Source organism: Gopherus flavomarginatus, chromosome 6, assembly GCF_025201925.1.
Source record: "Gopherus flavomarginatus isolate rGopFla2 chromosome 6, rGopFla2.mat.asm, whole genome shotgun sequence".
Classification (NCBI taxonomy): Eukaryota; Metazoa; Chordata; order Testudines; family Testudinidae; genus Gopherus; species Gopherus flavomarginatus.
Genome location: NC_066622.1, coordinates 46,670,338 through 46,691,193, shown reverse-complemented (window position 1 = coordinate 46,691,193; position 20,856 = coordinate 46,670,338). Strand labels below are relative to the sequence as shown.

The following is a 20,856-nucleotide window of genomic DNA, read 5'->3' as shown; positions in this document are numbered from 1 at the left end:
CCATTTTCTCCAACCCTCCCTCCCATTGGAATGGATGGAGGTGGGATGTGAGGATTCTGTGTAATGGATATGAGTAGCCTGCCTCCCCATTTTGGGATCATTTTTACTCTCTTCTCACACTCAAAGATCCTATGATTATCAGGGTCGGCTCTAGGTATTTGCCGCCCCAGGAAAAAAAAACACCCAAAAAACACCTCAGCACAACTGCCGAAATGCAAAAGAAAAAAAAAAACCTCCCAGAATGCTGCTCCTGGAATTGTGCCACCCCAAGTACATGCTTGGTTTGCTAGTGCCTAGAGCCAGTATTGATGATTATTGTCTTCAAGGCTGAGGACTGGGTGACGCTTCAAAAACAGCCTGTTAGTGCTCCTCCTTGGTTGGGCAATGGTCTATTAAATTCTAACTTTGTCTTAGTTCTCAGACCTTTCACCTCATGAGTGATACCATTCCACCAACATGTATTCTAATCCTCATGTGATTACTGTAGAAACATCTTCTCCAGATCTGCCCTGATGTGGCTATTGGATTTGCCTTTGGTTTTATGCATAATAGGGGAGAGGGAGCTACTCTTCCTGGAGAATATTGCTATTCACCCAGTCATATCTCTGTAAAAAGAGGCTTCTATTTAATAGCTGAAAGAGAACACAAATCTACAATTTGAGCTGTGATATTTGATATCCATCCTGATAGTGAGGTTAGCTCTGTAGGGTAAGTTTTCGTACATATGCAGTTGGCAGTTGTAGGCATCTTACTCCTGAAGAATGAGCCTAGTGAAAAGATGCTTCCCCTTTCTTGACTTGCTTTGTATAGATCAGCACCTTGGAGATCTTAAACCTGGAAGACCAGGGAGCCCTCCTGAGTGACGACGAGATCTTTGCCAGTCGCCAAACTGGGAAGCACACCTGCATGGCCCTGCGCAGGTACTTTGAAGCTCACCTTGCCATCAAACTTGAACAGGTGAAGCAGTCGCTCCAGCGCACTGAAGGTGGCATTCTGGTCCATCCGCAACCACCATATAAGGTGAGCAGTCTGTGTGTGACATTTTCACATTATTTCATTTCCATATCTGTGACAATGTCTTCTGAAGTCAGTGGAATCCATGCAGGACACACAACAGACTGTATTTTTGGGGTTTTTTTCCCCCAGTGATCTGATAGAAAATAGAAAAATGGCTGTAGCAAAGTTTCAGAGGGTATTTGGCTTCCATTTAACTGGGAGCTGCCACTTCTTTCCCATCAAAGAGTTAAGCTAAGAGTGTCTAATCAGAACTTTGTCATCCCATACCTACTTCCTTCTCATGTCTTTCACCTCTGAAAGGGCAAGATCAAGAAAGTTTTTAAAGGTACTGAAGAGAATTTGGGTCACGTTGTGAGATTCTGCTCTGGCAACAGAGGGAACAATCCTCTCTGTGCCCAAGGAGGACAGTAGTCTTTAGAAATAAGTTAAGAAATCCTTGTGTTACCTTTAGTTCCTTTTTTTTCCACGTGATCTTAAATTGTAAATCCATTAACCATTCGTCCTGAGGGAGCAAATTCAATACATTTATAGTTTCTGTTCTGATCTTTTGCTGGGCTTTTAGATGCAAACCGAAAAGACAACTTCCCCTTCTGTGGAGTGACAAAAATTACACTTAGTTTCATTCAGAAAAACAAAGGAATTAAAAATGCAGGAATCTTATGTTAGTCACTTTTCTTTTATGTTGTAAAAACATGTTTATTGAAATATATGAAAGATGAAGTGACGACGGTTGAGAAAAAAGCCTATTCAGGTTTTTTCTTTTTTAAATGGTTTTTATGGTTGGAATTTAGGGACTGTAGCTCCATTTTACTGCAGCTTTCTGAGAGTTTGAATCATACTAGTGTAAAATTCTTACTGAACTCTTTCTAAATTGTGTAGTAGTTAGTGTATATTAGCCCCATGAGGCCAGAACTTTATTTTGATACAACCTCTTTCTTAGCTTTTCTCAAACTCACTTGTCATTTCTAGGTGTAGGGGGAAACTTGAAAGATATTGTTTTAGTCATTTCTCTAGCATCTATTGTAATGGCAGTTACACTAGATAGTATAGTAAGGGAATAAAGTGCAAAACAACAGCAAGTTAACTATGAATGAAATTGTATTTATTTTAGCTGCGTGGTATCTTAATGGCCACTAGACTTGGATGTTAATGCAACTTCCAAGGAGAGTGATTTCCTAAGAATATAGAGTATAATCTCTACTAAGCATATAACCTTTGTGATAGCTCTTTAATTCACCCTGCCTCCTCCCTACAGGCCTGTTCCTACACTCATGAGCAGATTGTGGAGATGATGGAATTTCTAATAGAGTATGGTCCAGCACAGCTCTACTGGGAGCCAGCAGAAGTCTTTCTCAAATTGTCTTGTGTGCAACTCATGCTCCAGCTTATCTCTATAGCATGCAACTGGAAGACATACTATGCCAGGTGAGACAGTAGACCCCATACTGTACTGCTGCATTTCCCAAACTGTAGGGTGCAACTCTGTATTTGGGCGTTGAATACTTTAAATAAGAAATTTTTCCATTTTTGCATTAAACAGAGCCCCAACATCTAATTAAGGACACACATACACAATGTCTCGTGATCTGCAGGGAGCCTCTGCTATAGTCGTGTAGTTATTGTGTATGAAAGAAGGAGTATCATTGACAGTTGAACCACAGTGGAAACATGATGATGTGAATGCCATAAGGGCTCTACAGAGCCAGAATGCTCTAGTTTTCAAGAATCACTGGTAAAACAGAAGCTGAGTAGATATTAAGCACAGTCTTAATCCACTGTATTTCCCATCCACCCCTAACTTTGCTTACTTTTCGTTGTGCTTGCTTAGTAGCAGAAAGCAATAACCACAGCACTGTTGGAGACTAGAAAACATTATCTTTCATAGTGCAGAGAGAAGGGAAAAACCAGCTGTTTAGGCTGCCCTACAGAGGGCAGATCTCCATTAGCTGGGTCAAGGAGGGATACTTCTCATCTCTCTGTGTTGACTTCGCTGAATTTGGCCAGGTGTTTTGAAATATAAGCCTGTATAGAGGTTATGAATATCTGGCCAGTCAAAAAGTGGGTGTTGGAAGCTGCTGATTTGCTATATTATGCTTAGACTGGTGACCTTAGAGGAAATTCTATAGTGGCCAAACTCTAGAGTTGCATAGAACTAACCTGGGAGATGTCACTCCTAAAGGCCTCTCTGCTGTTTTTGATAATAGGCTCTCTACAGCGGCATGTTGCCAGAGCATGCATCCTGAGACATCTCATCCCCCAGACCTCATCCTACATTACAGTATCCAACCTGTAGCCAAAGAGAGAAGAATCTGCAGGGAGTCCTGTTGTAGTGTTACAAATGTTCTATCCTAGTATTTGTAATTTTTTTCTTTCACTGTACTCTTTCAGGAATGACACAGTACGCTATGCTTTGGATGTTCTGGCTATTCTTACTGTGGTTCCTAAAATCCAGTTGCAGCTGGCAGAGCCTGTAGATGTGTTGGATGAAGCGGGATCTACTGTCTCCACTGTGGGTAAGCTGAACTTGGCCTTTAGGATTTAAGTACTTTAATAGTCATAGAATATTAGGGCTGGAAGAGACTTCAGAAGGTCATCTAGTCCAACCCCCTGTTCAAAGCAGGACCAACATGTCTTTAGTTAAATGGTATTTAGGTAACTTGTTTCATGCCTCCCACAGTAAGATAGAGGGCTACAGCACTTTGTTCATAGTCACAGCCAGTGATACAGATAAATGAGAGGAGATTGTGATATAGTACTTAAATTGTAAACTACTGGAGGGCACAGCCTTTGTCTCCTCCTTGTTCTGAAGAACCCACAGCACACTGTCAGTGCTCAACAAATATACTGGCAAATCCTCATTTCCATGGGAGAGTGAGGGTCACTCAGCTTCCTGGACTCTTAAAGTATCCTTATGGGACATGGTATTGGAAGGGAGTACTGACTGTTAAATAATTAAACAGCCGATGAGTGTGCCTCTTTTTGATCCAGTCTCTTGGGTCAGTCATGCCACACACTCACAGCTTGCAAATGAATCAACTCTGGCTGATAGCTGGGCTCTAAATGTTAGGAGGAAGGGGCCTGGCATATTATAGAAGTCGGTGTGGGGGAGGAAAGGAGACTTGGTGTAGCTGTGAGAGAGAACCTCTCATGTGTGAGCACTTTCTCTGGGCAGCACATTGGTCCTTCCTGGAATGAAGGTTGGATTTGAAGAGCAATTAATGTAATAGATGCTTTTTGGTCAAAAAGCAATCAGTTCCAGCCTTTTTTCTTTGAGTCACTCTGGAGGGTGTGATGTATATTGTCCTTTTTTCATAAAAAGTTACCCTCTCCTCCACTTTTGCTTTGTTACGTACATAATAGATAGCTCCTTTCTGTGATGTCAATCCCCATGGCCTAGCTGCAGTCTGGTGAGGTGCCTGGCCTAAAGCAAACATGGACCATGCCTGCTCATCTTCTGTGAGAGACCATATTTGACCCACCACTAAGTATTGCTGTGGTGTGATTCACGGAGCATATCAGTGGGTGGTACTAGTGGAGGGGATTATCTAGCCTGGGGAGATAGAGGAACAGCTGTGGTGGTCAGAGAGAATGAGGTGACTGCAGAGGGCTCCAGATGGAGAGCGGAGCAGTGTCTCATACTCTGATTTGTAGAACAGTGTGTAATGCTTAAGTAGGCTAGCATGGTAACAGAAGTATTTCTCTCATTAGGTATCAGCATCATCCTGGGAGTTGCTGAGGGTGAATTCTTCATCCATGATGCAGAGATCCAGAAGTCTGCCCTTCAGATCATCATCAACTGTGTGTGTGGCCCAGATAATCGGATCTCCAGTATCGGCAAATTCATCTCGGGAACACCCCGACGAAAGCTCCCCCAGGCACCCAAAAGCAGTGAGCACACACTGGCCAAGATGTGGAATGTGGTACAGTCTAACAATGGTATCAAAGTGCTGCTGTCATTGCTGTCTATAAAGATGCCAATTACGGATGCAGATCAGATCCGAGCGTTAGCCTGCAAGGCCTTGGTGGGGCTGTCTCGTAGCAGTACTGTCCGTCAGATCATCAGCAAGCTTCCCCTCTTCAGCAGCTGTCAGATCCAGCAACTGATGAAGGAGCCTGTGCTCCAGGACAAGCGCAGTGACCATGTCAAGTTCTGCAAGTATGCTGCTGAGCTGATAGAACGTGTCTCAGGGAAGCCATTGCTGATTGGCACAGATGTCTCCTTGGCTCGGTTGCAGAAAGCGGATGTGGTGGCCCAGTCAAGGATCTCGTTTCCTGAAAAGGAGCTGCTGCTTTTGATTCGGAACCATCTCATCTCTAAGGGGCTAGGAGAAACTGCTACTGTCCTCACTAAAGAGGCAGATCTACCCATGACTGCGGCATCTCACTCCTCTGCCTTCACCCCTGTTGCAGCTGCTGCCTCCCCTGTGGCTCTGCCTCGCACACCTCGTATAGCTAATGGTATCTCCGCCCGACTGAGTAGCCATGCTTCTGTAGGTTCTACTGCCACCTCTGTCCATGCTCAGCCAAGGCCTTCTGTATCCCAGGGTCCACTTGCCCTTCCAGGTCCTTCTTATGCCAGCAACTCCCCCTTGATTGGCAGGATTAGCTTCATCAGAGAGAGGCCACCACCCTGCAATGGCAGGAAAATCAGAGTGCTGAGACAAAAATCGGACCACGGCGCCTACAGCCAGAGCCCAGCTATCAAAAAGCAGCTGGACAGACACCTCCCTTCCCCACCCACGCTGGACAGTATAATTACAGAGTACCTTAGGGAGCAGCATGCCCGCTGCAAGAACCCTGTTGCCACCTGCCCCCCTTTCTCTCTCTTTACTCCCCACCAGTGCCCTGAGCCAAAACAGAGGCGCCAGGCGCCAACTAACTTTACCTCGCGGCTGACCCGTAGGGCGGCCTTTCCGAAGTATGGAGGGGTGGACGGTGGATGCTTTGATAGACACCTTATATTCAGCAGGTAAGGAAGAAAGGAATGTTTCTCAAATCCTCTTGGGGTGGTATCTGTGCCAAAAGATTTTACCTGCTACAAAGGTGGATGCATGTCCCAGAATCCTCATTCCTTGGACAGATAAAACATTTCTCTTCTATGGTGACTGTTGGGAGAACTTTTCAAATCCAATTTGAGAAGCTAATCTGTTTCTCTTTGATATTTATTAGCACTTAATATAGCCCCTTCAAGCTTCAGAGTATTGTAAAGACACTAATGAAGCCTCATGACCCCACCCTGGGAGGTAAGTATTGTAATCCCCACTTTACAGGTGAGGCAATTGAGGCAGAAAGACTGAGCTACTGAAGGTATGAGTTTATCTGTCAGATCCAGGGCTTTTGGCAGATTAATGAATACAGGATCTCTATTTTGTTCTTGCAGCTTACCCATATCTCCTCTTCCTCACAGCCACCAGTAGTGCTGTCCTACCTACACAGAAGTCTGTGACTTCTTCAGATGTGGAATAAATAGGAAGATCTGATAAGCCTGTAAAATGATCATATGTTGATGCAAATGTTTTTTGGTGGTGGTAAAACCACACTACCACCTTCAAAAGTTTATGATCCTGTGACACCTGATGTACCCTTTCTTCTTGTTTTGCTTGTTCTATGCTTCTTTCATGAGGTCTTAGCCACCCGGCCAGGTTTTCCTATGTGACCATGCCACAGATTTTCCACCAGTCCAACTTGGAAGGTGTTGTTTCCAGATTTTACATGTTATGACTCAAGGACTTCATCTTTCAAGACACAAATCCCGAGATGTTACAAGTCACAGTGTCAGCTGTTTACTTCCTACGCTGCTGGTGTCATTCTCTCTAATCTTCCCCTAAAAAGAAAGCTGAAGTCATAATTGAAGCTACCTGAGCTTTCAAGCACAGGTTTTAAGATCATCCCACCCTAGTTCATTGTTGCTTTTCTTTCCTCCCTTTTGGGTCACTTTTCTACATTCTTTCCTTCACCAGGTTTCGTCCAATTTCTGTGTTCCGGGAAGCAAATGAGGATGAAAGTGGCTTTACATGCTGTGCATTCTCTGCACGGGAGCGATTCCTAATGCTGGGCACTTGCACTGGGCAGCTGAAGCTCTACAATGTTTTCAGTGGGCAGGAGGAGGCCAGTTACAACTGCCATAACTCTGCCATCACACACCTTGAACCATCCAGGGTAAGGAGTCAAAGACCTCATCTGAACATTGAGTTCCTGTGGTTTAAACCTTGTCCTGTTTTTGCTTCATATGGATTACATGGACCCAAAGCACATCTTCTGGCTAGCATGCAGCATAGCCTACAAAAATACTAGCAGAATAACAGTGGAACAGTTTTTGGTCTCCTCCCTTAGAATTATATAAATCCTTCCTTTTACCTAACAGATAGCACAGGAGGGATGCAGTAGTGTTGTGTCTGCATAGATAACCTGTGTTTGTTAAGCTGACAAAGAGGGCTATTGAAGTGGCTTTGTATATGTATAGGAGAAACACAAGATGCTGTAACAAAGAACTTTCCTTTAGAAACCTGATGTGCAAGGATTTAGGAAGAAATTAAAAAAAAAAAGTAAGTAGCGTTCTCTTCACTCACAGGGCATTGGAGCTTAGGCAAGGATTTCCTCCTTCTCATCTCATACATCATAATGTATAGCTCCTTTAGATGGCCATAACATTTTTGAGGAATATTGTATAGTGGTATAATTTACCACCTGATCACCATTCCTGAGTAGTGCAGTGAGAAAGGGTCCTTTTGAGTACTTCTTAAACCCCTATTGTACATAATGAGAAAATACACTTGTGTACCAATAACTCCACTTTGTATTGATCTGCTGTTCTCTCGCACCATTGGGCTACAGGATGGATCTTTACTGCTAACATCTGCTACGTGGAGCCAACCATTGTCTGCGCTGTGGGGGATGAAATCTGTCTTTGACATGAAGTAGGTACTCTTTGATAGTCTGAAATGCACAAAATTGAAGAAGAACCTTTAAATGTACCCAAAAACCCCTGGAATGGCAAACTGCAAAAATGTATTCAAGTACTTGGCAGTTGAGAGCTGCTATGTGCTAGGAAATCTATTCCAACTAGGGCTATCAAACAATTAAAAAAATGAATTGTGATTAATCACAAGATTTAAAAAAATCATGATTAATTGCAGTTTTAATCACACTGTTGATAATACAATACCATTTATTTAAATATTTTGGATGTTTTCTGTATTTGCAAATATATTGATTTCAGTAACAACACAGAATACAAAGTATACCGTACTCATTTTATATTTCTACACTGCTACCTCGATATAATGCCGAATTTGGATATAACGTGGTTAAGCAGTGCTCCGGGAGGGCTGCGCACTCAGGTGGATCAGAGCAAGTTCAATATAACACTGTTTCACCTATAACGGTAAGATTTTTTGGCTCCCAAGGACAGCGTTATATCGAGGTAGAGGTGTATTACAAATATTTGTACTGTAAAAAAGATAAAAGAAATAGTACTTTTTGGTTCACCTCATACAAGTACTGTAGTGCAATCTCTTTATTGTGAAAGTGCAACTTACAAATGTAGAATTTTTTTACATAAATGCACTCAAAAACAAAACAATGTAAAACTTTAGAACCTACAAGTCCACTCAGTCCTACTTCTTGTTCAGCCAATCACTAAGACAAATAAGTTTGTTTCTTTGTGTTTTGTCAAATCTGCAGTTCAAGTGTTCTTAGATCAAAGAACATGTGCTGGGTTGTCACCTGAGACTGCCATAACACGAAATATATGGCAGACTGTGGGTAAAACCACAGAGCAGGAGACGTACAATTCTGCCCCAAAGAGTTCCATCACAAATGTAATTTAGTGTATTATTTTTTTAATGAGCATAATCAAAATGGAATTGTGTCCTCTGAAATGGTGGCTGAAGCATGAAGGGGCATATGAGTGTTTAGCATATCTAGCACGTAAATACCTTGCAACATAAGCTACAAAAGTGCCATGCAAACACCTGTTCTCACTTTCAGATGACATTGTAAATAAGAAACAGGCAGCATTATCTCTCGTAAATGTACTGTTCTTTTGTTTATCCTTTATACAGTGCAAATATTTATAATAAAAAAAATAAAGTGAGCACAGTATACTTTGTATTCTGTGTTGTAATTTCAATATATTTTGAAAATGTTGAAAAAATCTAAAAATAAGAAATTTAAATTGGTATTCTATTATTGTTAAACAGCACAATTAAAACTGTGATAAATTGCCATTAATTTTTTAATAGAATTAATTTGTATTGAGTTAATTACTTGGGTTAACTGCAGTCAATTGACAGCTCTCATTCCAACAAAGGTGTGAGTTTGGGGCAATGGGGGAAACCCCACCAGACTCCATATACTCTGAGACATTAACAACTGTTTTTATAAAAAGAGAAAATACTTAGAGCACGATATGTACATTACACTAAATCTGGCTCTCTTAAGAGAGCATTTTATACTCAAAGGCCAAAGTAAGGAACATTTCAGCTCCTGGTTTCTTAGTAGAGTCATTGATGTGCATCCTGAAAGCAAGCTTCTGAATACTGCTTCAGTTTTAGAGATAAGGGATAAGGAATCTTACCTATCCCGAGATTTTGTAGAAGACAGATCAGAGTATTGACTACTTTAAAATAATCAAACAAAATCAGAACAATTAAAAGTTATCAGGAACCCAGTTAAATGAAATAACTTCAAAAGGGGAAAATGGTGGTGTTATTGTGTAAAAGGAAAGTGCAACATAACTATGACCAGAGCATTCAAATTTTTAGTGTTTGAATAAAAAAGTCTGGCTCTGTTCCTATGTTGCTGTGTCTTCATCACTTCATTGGATGCAGATAGCCTTACTGTTCTATTTGCCTGGAGGATATTTACTTGAGACAGATGAGTTAAATAGTGATTTTGATAAAAAGCAAATAAGTAGCATTTTTTGTGTGTTTTGCTTCATTGGTAAATTATCAAGACAATCTTTTAAGGCTGGCTACTGAAAAAGTGTAGCATAGTAATTTGCATGGTAAATTTTGCATTACAGGTGGATACTGTAAACATGGCAAAGTTAAATTCATTTCAATATTAACCATTCTTAGTCCCTTTAGAAAACAGAAGGGAGAGAGTCCCATCTCTCAAAGGTTTAACCTTTGCCCACTAGACTATGAGGAATAGCATTAACTTTTTAATGTGACTATGTTTAAATTAACTGGAAGGCATGTTATGTCAGGAAATTTTATATGCTCAAATCTATGCATGTGGGAATTTTACAGTTCTCCCTAGCCTTCTTTAGCAAATATAATGTCACCTCTTGTCTTCTTAAGCAGCTGCAGTTAATGCTCTGAGGTGACTTTTGATCACAAGTTGCCTTGCTGATGTGTTTCACAGCTGTACTGTTTGTGACTGTTAATAGGAAATACTCTTCTGACAAATGGACAACTCCCAGCTGGTGTGCACATTTTAGCACTGCCATTTGCTGTGGTCAGTGGAGCAGAGAATGCGCTTTTAGGTTTTATTTCTTGTGTGTTAAAAATTGTAACCTCTGCCAGAAGTATTTCCACAGTGTGTCTGATTCAGAATAGACAGTCTGAATCTGCTGCTCATTGACCTCGTCACTGATTGTTTTTGTGCAGGCATTCCTTCCCAGATGATCACTATGTGGAGTTCAGCAAGCACTCTCAGGATAGGGTCATTGGCACAAAAGGGGACATTGCCCATGTAAGTACCAGTGGAAATTGATTCCTTGAAGCCATGACAAGGTTATTGTCCTGCCCGTACCATCTGTTAACTGATATGGGTACTGTGGAGCTGTATGTAACTGGCAAACTAAAAGGCTTTACAGGAACAGCTTCAAAAGTGTAGATTAGCTTATTCACTGCATTGAAAAGCATTGGGATAACCTGAATATTGAGTTAGGCTGTAATGCTGAATGGTATGCCACCTGCCTTTTAGATATACGGTGTCTCTAATTGTATTGGGCATATCTAGTATCTGGCCTGATGAGCCATTCATTTGAGAGATGTTCTCCAGGGAATTTTACTGGAACACATGCAACTGTGAAGAAGTTATGGCAGCTTTTTATAAATGAAAGGTTTTGCCATGAAGAGTACTTAACCAGCAGTTGAGGGAAATGGGATATTGGAAGTTTTCCAGCAGGAATGCACAGAATGAGCTCATTTTACAGTGCCAGATAAATTGGTTTAAATTATCTCTGTGTATTCTGCATAATACTCTTTGAGCATTTTGCACATATCAGGCCATGAAAATCCTGCAGTTTGAGGGGTTCCTCTCCTTTTTTGAAGGTCACAGTGCTAGACAGAATTCATTACAGGGTTTATCTCACCTGAAGAAACGTTGATAAAAAATGTCACAAAGCCTACTTATTCAGATTGTTCATCATTTTCCTTGCCACTCTTGCTAATTTTCATGTACATTTTTGTTTAAACAAATCAGTTATTCATCCTTGTAGAGCTCTTCCAGTGTTTTGGCACGCCAGGGAAATCAAATCTGAGTTTGCAATGTGATCATCTGGCAACAAATTGATATCCAAAAAACACAGGCTTATGGCTTCATTGCAGGGTCAGAAGGAAACTAGGCTGTGAGAAATACCTCTGAGAAAATAGTCACAGGCACAAAAAGTATGAAAGTTTTGTCTTTGGTTGTGAAAATCCTCTCAGGGAAATAAGGGCACAGTTTAACGAGACCATGTAGTGTATGTAATTGCCAGTAACTTGAACTCCTTCTCTCCTATATTTCAGGGTTTTCTTCACTGTGTGCTAATGGACTCTTTCTTTGCTTGTAGCCTGTAAATATCACCTCCTTTAAAATTCGTTTAAATATTTCTGGAGCAGATTGGCTAAATGTTGCCTTCATCTAAAACTTTGCAACCTATTTTTCAAAACTGGGTTAGTTTTCTAGTACCAACCTCAGGCTTGTTAAACATGTTAGAGAGCCCCAGATGAGCTAAGCATTGTCCAAATATATGGGGAAACACAGATTCTGGCCTGGAGAACTCTATCTGAACGTTTGATGCCTTGGAATGGAGAGTCTGACATTGGCAAGCTCTCATTTGTGATGCATAAGGAAAGCTAGAGTGAGAGGGATCACCAAAAACATTCTGGAAGGGATGGTACATAGTGTTCTTGGGCACTGATAGAACTACAAATCTTAACTAATCTTTCTCTTTCTTTTTAATCTAAAAGATCTATGATATTCAGACTGGCAACAAGCTATTGACTCTGTTTAACCCAGATCTTGCCAACAACTACAAGAAGAACTGTGCCACCTTTAACCCCACAGATGACCTTGTCCTAAATGATGGGGTGCTCTGGGACGTCCGCTCTGCACAGGCCATCCACAAGTTTGACAAATTCAACATGACCATCAGTGGAGTTTTTCATCCTAATGGGCTAGAGGTCATAGTCAATACAGAGATTGTATCCTTTTACCTCAGTTATAACACTAATGCACTGGAAACATAAAAACCTTGGACTGACAAACAGGTGGTCGGATTGCAGCAGCCTGTATAACTGTCTGGCTGCATCATAGGATAAGCAGAAATAGAATTTCACAGGCTGTGGTAGTAACCGAAGCTTTAATACATAAGTTAAATAGGGTGAGCATAGTAATTATGCAGGTTAGATCAATAGTCCATCTAGACCAGGTGTTCTCAATTTTTTTTTGGATGAGGACCCATTTACAAATGTTTAGGACCTGTCGCAACCCAGTAAGTAGTCTAGGGGTGGAGGCTCTGGGATGGTTTTGGTTGGATCCTGCCCTTTTGGAGCCTTGGGTCATGCCCAGCACTCACCCACAGTGGCTGCTTCTGCATGTCTTGTGTTGTGGGTCTGTCTGGGCTTAGCTCTCCGCTCTGGGTGTTGCAACCTCCAGGGCTGCAATGCTGCTCATGTTTGGCCCCTCCCTCCCCCCCGACTTGACAAAGTTTGTGTGAGTGGAGTTGTGACCTGGCTCATGGAGTTGCAGTGCCATTCACGCAAATGGCCTACCTGGACTCTTGTCGTCATGACAGCTGGGTTAAATATGCGTGGCACTGGAACCCCAGAGGCTGCAGTGCCTGGAGCAGGGAAACGAGCCCAGCCCACTCAATGGGACAGGAGTCACAGGAGCTGCCACTCCACCTTTTGAAACATTCTGACAACCCAATTTTGGTTGAAAAACCCTGATCTTAACCCAGTGCCTGGTGCTTCAGAACATGATGTACAGTGGCTGCTTCTGCATGCCTCTCTCTCCCCCCACATCCCCCACCCTCCCCAGTGGACACTTAGGGGCTAGCCTATCCATAGGTGAAACTTTTAACTTCGAGGATATTAATTACCTTTGGATAACTGGACATTTGGATAAAGGTAAATGATGATTTTAGCTGCAGTTTCACACTGAAATGTCTTTCAGTCACTGACCACAATGACAGTCTACATGGGGAGTCAAAGTTCTATACCCAGCTAAAGTGGGGGTAATGTTCGATACTTTGGCCTGGTCTACACTACGAGTTTATCTCAAATTTAGCAGCATTAAATCGAATTAACGCTGCGCCCGTCCACACAACGAAGCCCTTTACTTCAATATAAAGGGCTCTTAAAATCGATTTCTGTACTTCTCCCCGATGAGGGGAGTAGCACTGAAATTGACATTGCCATTTCACACTAGGGTTAGTGTGGCCGCAATTTGATGGTGTTGGCCTCCGGGAGCTATCCCACAGTGCACCATTGTGACCGCTATGGACAGCAATCTGAACTCGGATGCACTGGTCAGGTAGAAAGGAAAAGCCTTGCGAACTTTTGAATTTTATTTCCTGTTTGTCTAGCGTAGAGCACTGATCAGCACAGGTAACCATGCAGTCCCAGAATCAAAAAAGAGCTCCAGCATGGACTGTATGGGAGATACTGAATGTGATCCTCTGTATGGGGAGATGAATCTGTTCGATCTGAACTCCGTTCGAAAAGACGAAATGCTAAAACATTTGAAAAAATCTCCAAGGCCATGATGGACAGAGGCCACAACAGGGACTCAATACTGTGCTGCATGAAACTTAAGGAGCTGAGACAAGTGTACCAGAAAGCCAAAGAATCAAATGGACACTCACAGAGGGAGGGGTGACTGACGACTGTAGCTATCCCACAGTTCCCGCACTCTCCAAAAACCATTTGAATTCTGGGCTGAGCTCCCAAAGCCTGAATGGTCAAAAACATTGTCGCGGGTGGTTCAGGGTATATGTTGTTAGCCGCATGGTGGGGCCGTGAAAACAAAGGGAAAAAAATCATTTCTCGCCTTTTTTCAGTGTCACCCTATGTCTGCTGGATGCTGCTCGCAGACATGGTGCTGCAGCGCTACACAGCAGCATCCCCTTGCCTTGCAGACGGTACAGTATGACTGGTATCCGTCATCGTCATCCCATGGGTGCTCCTGGCTGGCCTCGGTGAGGTTGGCCAGGGGTGCCTGGGGAAAAGTGGGAATGACTCCAGGTCATTCTCTTCTTTAAGTTTTGTCTAATGGAGATTCAATCCTGCCTGGAATATCATGGCAGCTGGAGGTTTCTGCCTCAGGCTGCTCTCCCAGTCAGCAGCATCGCGCAGTCGTGCCTACCCTAGCCTACTCCTTGCTACCAGGGCTCACAATCAGATACTTAGACCTCTACTTTTTGCTGCAAATAAAAAAATTAAGCTGCCATTTAGAACTGTCACCCAACATACATATCCTGGGACATTTTGTATTTTACCAGTGTCAACCAAAGGCCCACGCACAAATGGAGATTCAGTCCTGCCTGTACTTCTATCCTAGTGCTTGTCACAGATTCCCATTTTCAGCTATAGACTGAGCAAGTGCAGAATGGTGGTTCACTCTACTTTGCTGTAAGCCAGCCGCCCTCCCCTCCCCGCTTTGATCTCTGCTTGCAGAGGCAATAAAGTCAGTGTTTCTTATTCATGCATTCTTTATTACTTCATCACACAAATGGGAGGATAACTGCCATGGTAGCCCAGAAGGAGTGGGGGAGCAGGGAAGCAATGGGTGGGGTTTTTGCAGGGGCACCCCCTGGAATGGCATGCAGCTCATCATTTCTGCGGGATGCCTGGGGCTTTGACCCAGAGTGGCCATTTGCCTCTCTGGTTCTTTAGTAGGCTTGCCTATATTCTAGGCAGGACTGACTCTCCATCAGACAAAACTTAAAGAAGAGAATGACCTGGGGAGTCATTCCCATTTTTAAAAAAGAACAGGAGTACTTGTGGCACCTTAGAGACTAACAAATTTATATGAGCATAAGCTTTCGTGGGCCACAGCCCACTTCTTTGGATGCACAGAATGGAACATATGTTGAGAAGATATATATACACATACAGAGATCATGAAAAAGTGGGAGCTGTCTAACTAACTCTGAGAGACCAGTTAAGTAAGAAAAAACTTTTGAAGTGATGATCAAGATAGCCCAGTACTGACAGTTTGATAAGAAGTGTGGGAATCTGTCTCCTCTTGTAAGTATTCTCATACTTCTTATCAAACTGTCTGTACTGGGCTATCTTGATTATCTTTTTGCAGATACAGACTAACATGGCCGCTACTCCGATTCCCATTTTTGTCCAGGCGCCCCCGACCGACCTCACCGAGGCCAGCCAGGAGCACCCATGACAGCAGCAGACGGTACAGTATGACTGGTAAAAATCTTCATCAACTTGCAAAGCAGCAGACGGTACAGTAGCGCTGGTAACGATCTTTGCTAACTTGCAAAAGGCAAGGGGATGCTGCTGTGTAGCACTGCAGTACCGCGTCTGTCAGCAGCATCCAGTAGACATATGGTGACAGTGAAAAAAGGCTGAACGGGCTCCATAGTTGCTGTGCTATGGTGTCTGCCCAGGCAATCCAGGGAAAAGGGCGCAAAATGATTCTGCCGTTGCTTTCATAGAGGGAGGATTGACTGACGACATTTACCCATAACCACCCGCAACAAATTTTTGGCCCCATCAGGCATTGGGATCTCAACCCAGAATTCCAATGGGCGGGGGAGACTGTGGGATCTATGGGATAGCTACCCACGGTGCAAGGCTCTGGAAGTCGACGCTAGCCTCGGTACATGGATGCACACTGCCAAATTAATGTGCTTAGTGTGGTGGCGTGCACTCGACTTTGTACAGTCTGTTTCCAAAAATCGATTTCTGTAAAATCAGAATAATCCCATAGTGTAGACATACTCTTTCACTCAATGCATCCTTGTTTCCGATCTGACACACACATCCTCATCACCACATCATTTTGTTTGCCTTTTTCAAGCTTTTTTTGTTTTACTGAATTTTGTGTCTAAATAAAAAGTTCTGTGTCATTTAACACGTGACCCACAAGCTTCAATCCTCTACACATAATTTGTTGGCATAGTGGTGGCTAATAGAGAGTTTTTGTCTGTACTATTATTTACTAGGCTATCGATTAATAACAGTTGACTCACGCGATTAACTCATAATTTAACCATGATTTAAAAGAATCACACTGTTGTACAATAGAATACCAGTTGAAATTTATTAAATATTTTTGGATGTTTTTCTACATTTTCAAGTATATTGATTTCTATTACAGCACAGAATACAAAGTGTACAGTACTCACTTTATATTATTGTTTTGATTACAAATATTTGTACTGTAAAAATGTTAAAAGATAATATTTTAAAGTCACCTCATACAAGTACTGTAGTGCAATCTCTTTATCATGAAAGTGTAATTTACAAATGTAGATTACGTTTGTTACATAACTGCACTTAGAAACAAAATAATGTAAAACTTTAGAGCCTAGAAGTCCACTCAGTCCTACTTCTTGTTCAGCCAATTTCTAAGACAAGCAAGTTTGTTTACATTTACGGGAGATACTGCTGCTGGCTTCTTATTTAAAATGTCACCTGAAAGTGAGAACAGGAGTTCGCATGGCACTTCTGTAGCCGGTGTTGCAAGGTATTTACATCCCAGATATGCTAAACATATGTGTACACTACATGCTTCGACCACCATTCCAGAGAACATGCTTCAATGCTGGTGATGCTCATTAAAAAAACAATGCATTAATTACATTTGTGACTGAACTCCTTGGGGGAGAATTGTATGTCTCCTGTTTTTGTTTTACCTGCATTCTGCCATATATTTCATGTTATAGCAGTGTCGGATGATGACCCGGCACGTGTTTAAGAACACTTTCACAGCAGATTTGACAAAATGTAAAGAAGATTCCAATCTGAGATTTCTAAAAGTAGCTACAACACTCAACCCAAGGTTTAAGAATCTGAAGTGCCGTCTAAAATCTGAGAGGGACAAGGTGTGGAGCATGCTTTCAGAAGTCTTAAAAGAGCAACACTCAGATGTGGAAACTACAGAAGCCAAACCACCAAAAAAAAATAAAAAATCTTCTGGTGGCATCTGACTCAGATGATGAAAATGAACATGTGTCGGTCTGTTTTGCTTTGGATTGTTATGGAGCAGAACCCGTCATCTGCATGGACGCATGTCCTCTGGAAAGGTGGTTGAAGCATGAAGGGACATATGACCCTTTAGCACATCTGGCATGTAAATGTTCTGCAGTGCAAGCTACAACAGTGCCATGAGAATGCCTTTTCTAACTTTCAAGTGACATTGTAAACAAGAAGCAGGCAGCATTGTCTCCTGCAAATTGTAACCAAACTTGTTTGTCTGAGCGACTGGCTGAAGTTGGACTGAGTGGACTTGTAGGCTCTAAAGTTATATTATGTTTTATTTTTGAACGCAGTTTGTACATAATTCTACATTTGTGATTTCAATTTTCATAATAAAGACATTGCACTACAGTACTTGTACTAGGTGAATGAAAAATATTTCTTTTGTTTTTTACAGTGCAAATATTTGTAATAAAAATAAATATAAAGTGAGCACTGTACACTCTGTATTCTGTGTTGTAATTGACATCAATATGTTTGAAAATATAGAAAACATCCAAAAATATTTAAATGGTATTCTCTTATTGTTTAACAGCACCATTAATTTTTTTTAATCGCTTGGCAGCCCTATTATGTACCTGTTATTACTGGAGCACAAAGTGGCACTTCTTCCTCTGTGCTAGCTCGTTTAAGTTCAGCTTCAGTGAAGTGACTGTTATGCAAAGGTAGCTCTCCAGAGACTCGTTTGTGAGCTTGTTTCAAGCATCATTCTTGAATGTGCTTCTGACTACAAATCTGGATTTGTTCATGTATCATCCGAACATTTGAGAGTACCAGGAGGGAGAGTTTCTTGAAGTTTGGGTATTTTGCTGTGTCCAGCTAACGTGTCCAGGATGTCATGATTTTGGTGTTCTTGAATTCATTCTTCAGCATATCAGAGGTCTGCAGGTTGACTAGTTTTAGCTGCAGGGCCCCCTCATCTGTTACCGGGAGGACCACGTGGATGTGAGATGAGAAGTCATGCTCAGGTGGTATGGAGAAGAGATCATGTACAAAACCAATTACATCCTTTGGCTTGAAAAAAATCTCCAAATTGGGTGCTGAAATTGTCCTGTTGCTGTTAAAGGCAGCTTATCATGAGAGGACTGATCACATCATCTGTCTCCAGTGCTGAACAATGGTTGTGGAATTGAATAAAGCTTTCCAGAGCTCAAATCCATGAGAAATATGTATAGCTTCTTCTGAAAAGCTTCTAGCTTCTATACAAGGTTGCAGCTTATCTTCTCCTGGCTTTGCAGCTGTACATTCAGGGTATTCAGGTGGTCAGATATGTTGCAAAGAAATGCTGATTTGACCATGAATTCAGTATCTCGAGAAGGACCAGATATTCAGATGCCTCCTTGTGACTGCTCAATAGCTTGAGCCTAGAGCTCGCAGAAGCAGGCCAGTGATGTAGCCTCACCAAGCCAGTGAATATCATTCTGGAGAAGATGATCTTCATGGTTTGCAGAGGGCCCATCAATCAGCTCACAAGATAGTTTGTTGCGGACTTGAAAACAATCAATTTCATCAGAGCTTTCTCATCAGTCTCCTTATCTTTCAGTTCCCCACTCAACTTGGCACACAGCACGCTTTATGGAAGGCTTTCAGTTGTGATGCTAGTTCCGCTGGTTGTGCTTCCACTTGCCAGCATTGAAGGTTGCCATCTGTTACCAGAAAGCAAATGTTGCTGAGTGAGAGTCGCTGTTTATCAAACGCTCCATTGATTTTCTTCAAATACGACATCTCCAGGGAAAAATGTTTCCAGGAGCATCGAACTCAAAAGTTCTTCTCAGAAGGTTTGGCTATCAAAGTAGCTCACATTCAAACACAGCTGCGCTATGTCTTTATTGTAATTGATTAGTCAATGGCCACTGACACAAACTCAGCACCTCTCAGACCTTTCAACAATCAATGAAACGCTTCGTCAAAGCCTGGACATGGGCGCAGTGCAGTCGTGTCCGACAGGAACTTGCTTGACAGTGTTCATGATGGCTGCCTTCATCTTCTCATCAGCTTCCACTTCCTGGAGAACAGCCAGCATACACTCTTTGGTTTTGGTTTTGGAATCAGTGAAGGGCTTTGTCTTTCATGCCAGAGTCCAGGCCGCTCCTAGAGAAGCAGCCATACCCATCTCCTGTTGTGATGCAGAACTCATGAGCATCTTACTTCCATAATTGTAAAATGTGATCAGGGAGTCGACCTTTGAACACCTTGTCTCTGAGTTCAAAGGATAATTGTCATTGAAAGTTGAGTGGTTCATATAAAAATGGTATCTCAGGTTGTATTCCTTTATGACAGAAACACACTTGTTGCACATCAAGAACACTGGCTTTACTTTGGCTACATTTGGTAGAACAAATATTCATGATCCATCACGCGCCTCTGAGCATCACTCCCCATCTCCCACCCATCCCTATTGCCTGACACCTGCTGGCTTCAGAAGATGCTTTGCAGCTAGGGAGGGAAAGGAGTTGCCTGGCAGGTGAGTTCAGAGCTGGAGCCATGTAGTAGGGCCACCTTTACAAAGGAAGCCCCAGTGGGGAGCAGGAGGGAACAATGTATGCCTGGCAGGCCAAAGGGAAGGCCTCTGCAGGCTGAATGTGGTCCATGGGCTGCCATCTGAATAATGCAGGGTGAGTTCTTGACCCAGGGGTTGTGAAAAGGGACAGTTATTGTGACACCCCACCCCACCCAGACCTTTCTTAGTGGCATGATGGGAGAGAGGTCTGCAACTGCTTATTTTTTGTAGTATGGGGTTGTAGTGAAAAGTTTGAGAACCAATGCCCTTGTAAAACCCAGTACTTTATCTCTACTTAAAAACAAAAGTGCCCTGTAAAGCAACTGTGGATGTTCTCATTATCCATATAGATGTCTATACTTTTTGGAATCCTGTTAAACCCTTGGCTTCAGTAATTCTTTGACAGTGAGTTGCAATATTAGTTAATGCATTATCTAAAAAGATTTGTTTTGTTCACTTTTAAATGTTATTGCCATTCAGTTTCATTGGACGTCCCTTGTTGTACTGTTATGAGAGGGTAAACAGGAATGCCTGACCTACCTTCTCTGTACCATTCATTATCTTATGTACTTCAGTCTTGTTCCCTCTTTGAGATGGTTTAGTATTGAGAACAATCTTTTCATGCTTGCATTTCTTGACCCTGATTTCCCCCTTCTATTTCTGCTGTCCCTTTTGAGCTAGGGTGGCCAGTGTTGACCCAGATAGGCGCAGACCATTGCTGTATATGAAGGCTTTATGTTGTCACTTTTGTATCCCATTCCTTATACATTCTAACTTTTTGATTGCTTTTTTTTTAAAAAACACTGCTATGCATAGAACAGAGGGTTTCTTTGTTTGTTTGTTTGTTTTCCATTGAACTGCCATACTGACAGCAGGACTTTCCTGAATGATTGCTCGGTT

The 20,856-nt window shown here is 42.2% G+C and overlaps 1 protein-coding gene across 2 annotated transcripts in view; it reads left to right on the top strand.

Annotated features, from left to right (window-relative positions):
- DCAF1 (DDB1 and CUL4 associated factor 1) overlaps nt 1-20,856 on the top strand; it is a 108,458-nt gene that overhangs the window by 47,845 nt on the left and 39,757 nt on the right. For both annotated transcript variants that reach the window (XM_050957706.1, XM_050957705.1), the window contains 8 exons: nt 811-1,020; nt 2,273-2,442; nt 3,406-3,530; nt 4,726-5,986; nt 6,978-7,176; nt 7,852-7,934; nt 10,632-10,716; nt 12,201-12,434. In XM_050957706.1, the coding sequence (XP_050813663.1) occupies nt 811-1,020; nt 2,273-2,442; nt 3,406-3,530; nt 4,726-5,986; nt 6,978-7,176; nt 7,852-7,934; nt 10,632-10,716; nt 12,201-12,434 (2,367 nt within the window). The remainder of the gene's footprint in view (nt 1-810; nt 1,021-2,272; nt 2,443-3,405; nt 3,531-4,725; nt 5,987-6,977; nt 7,177-7,851; nt 7,935-10,631; nt 10,717-12,200; nt 12,435-20,856) is intronic.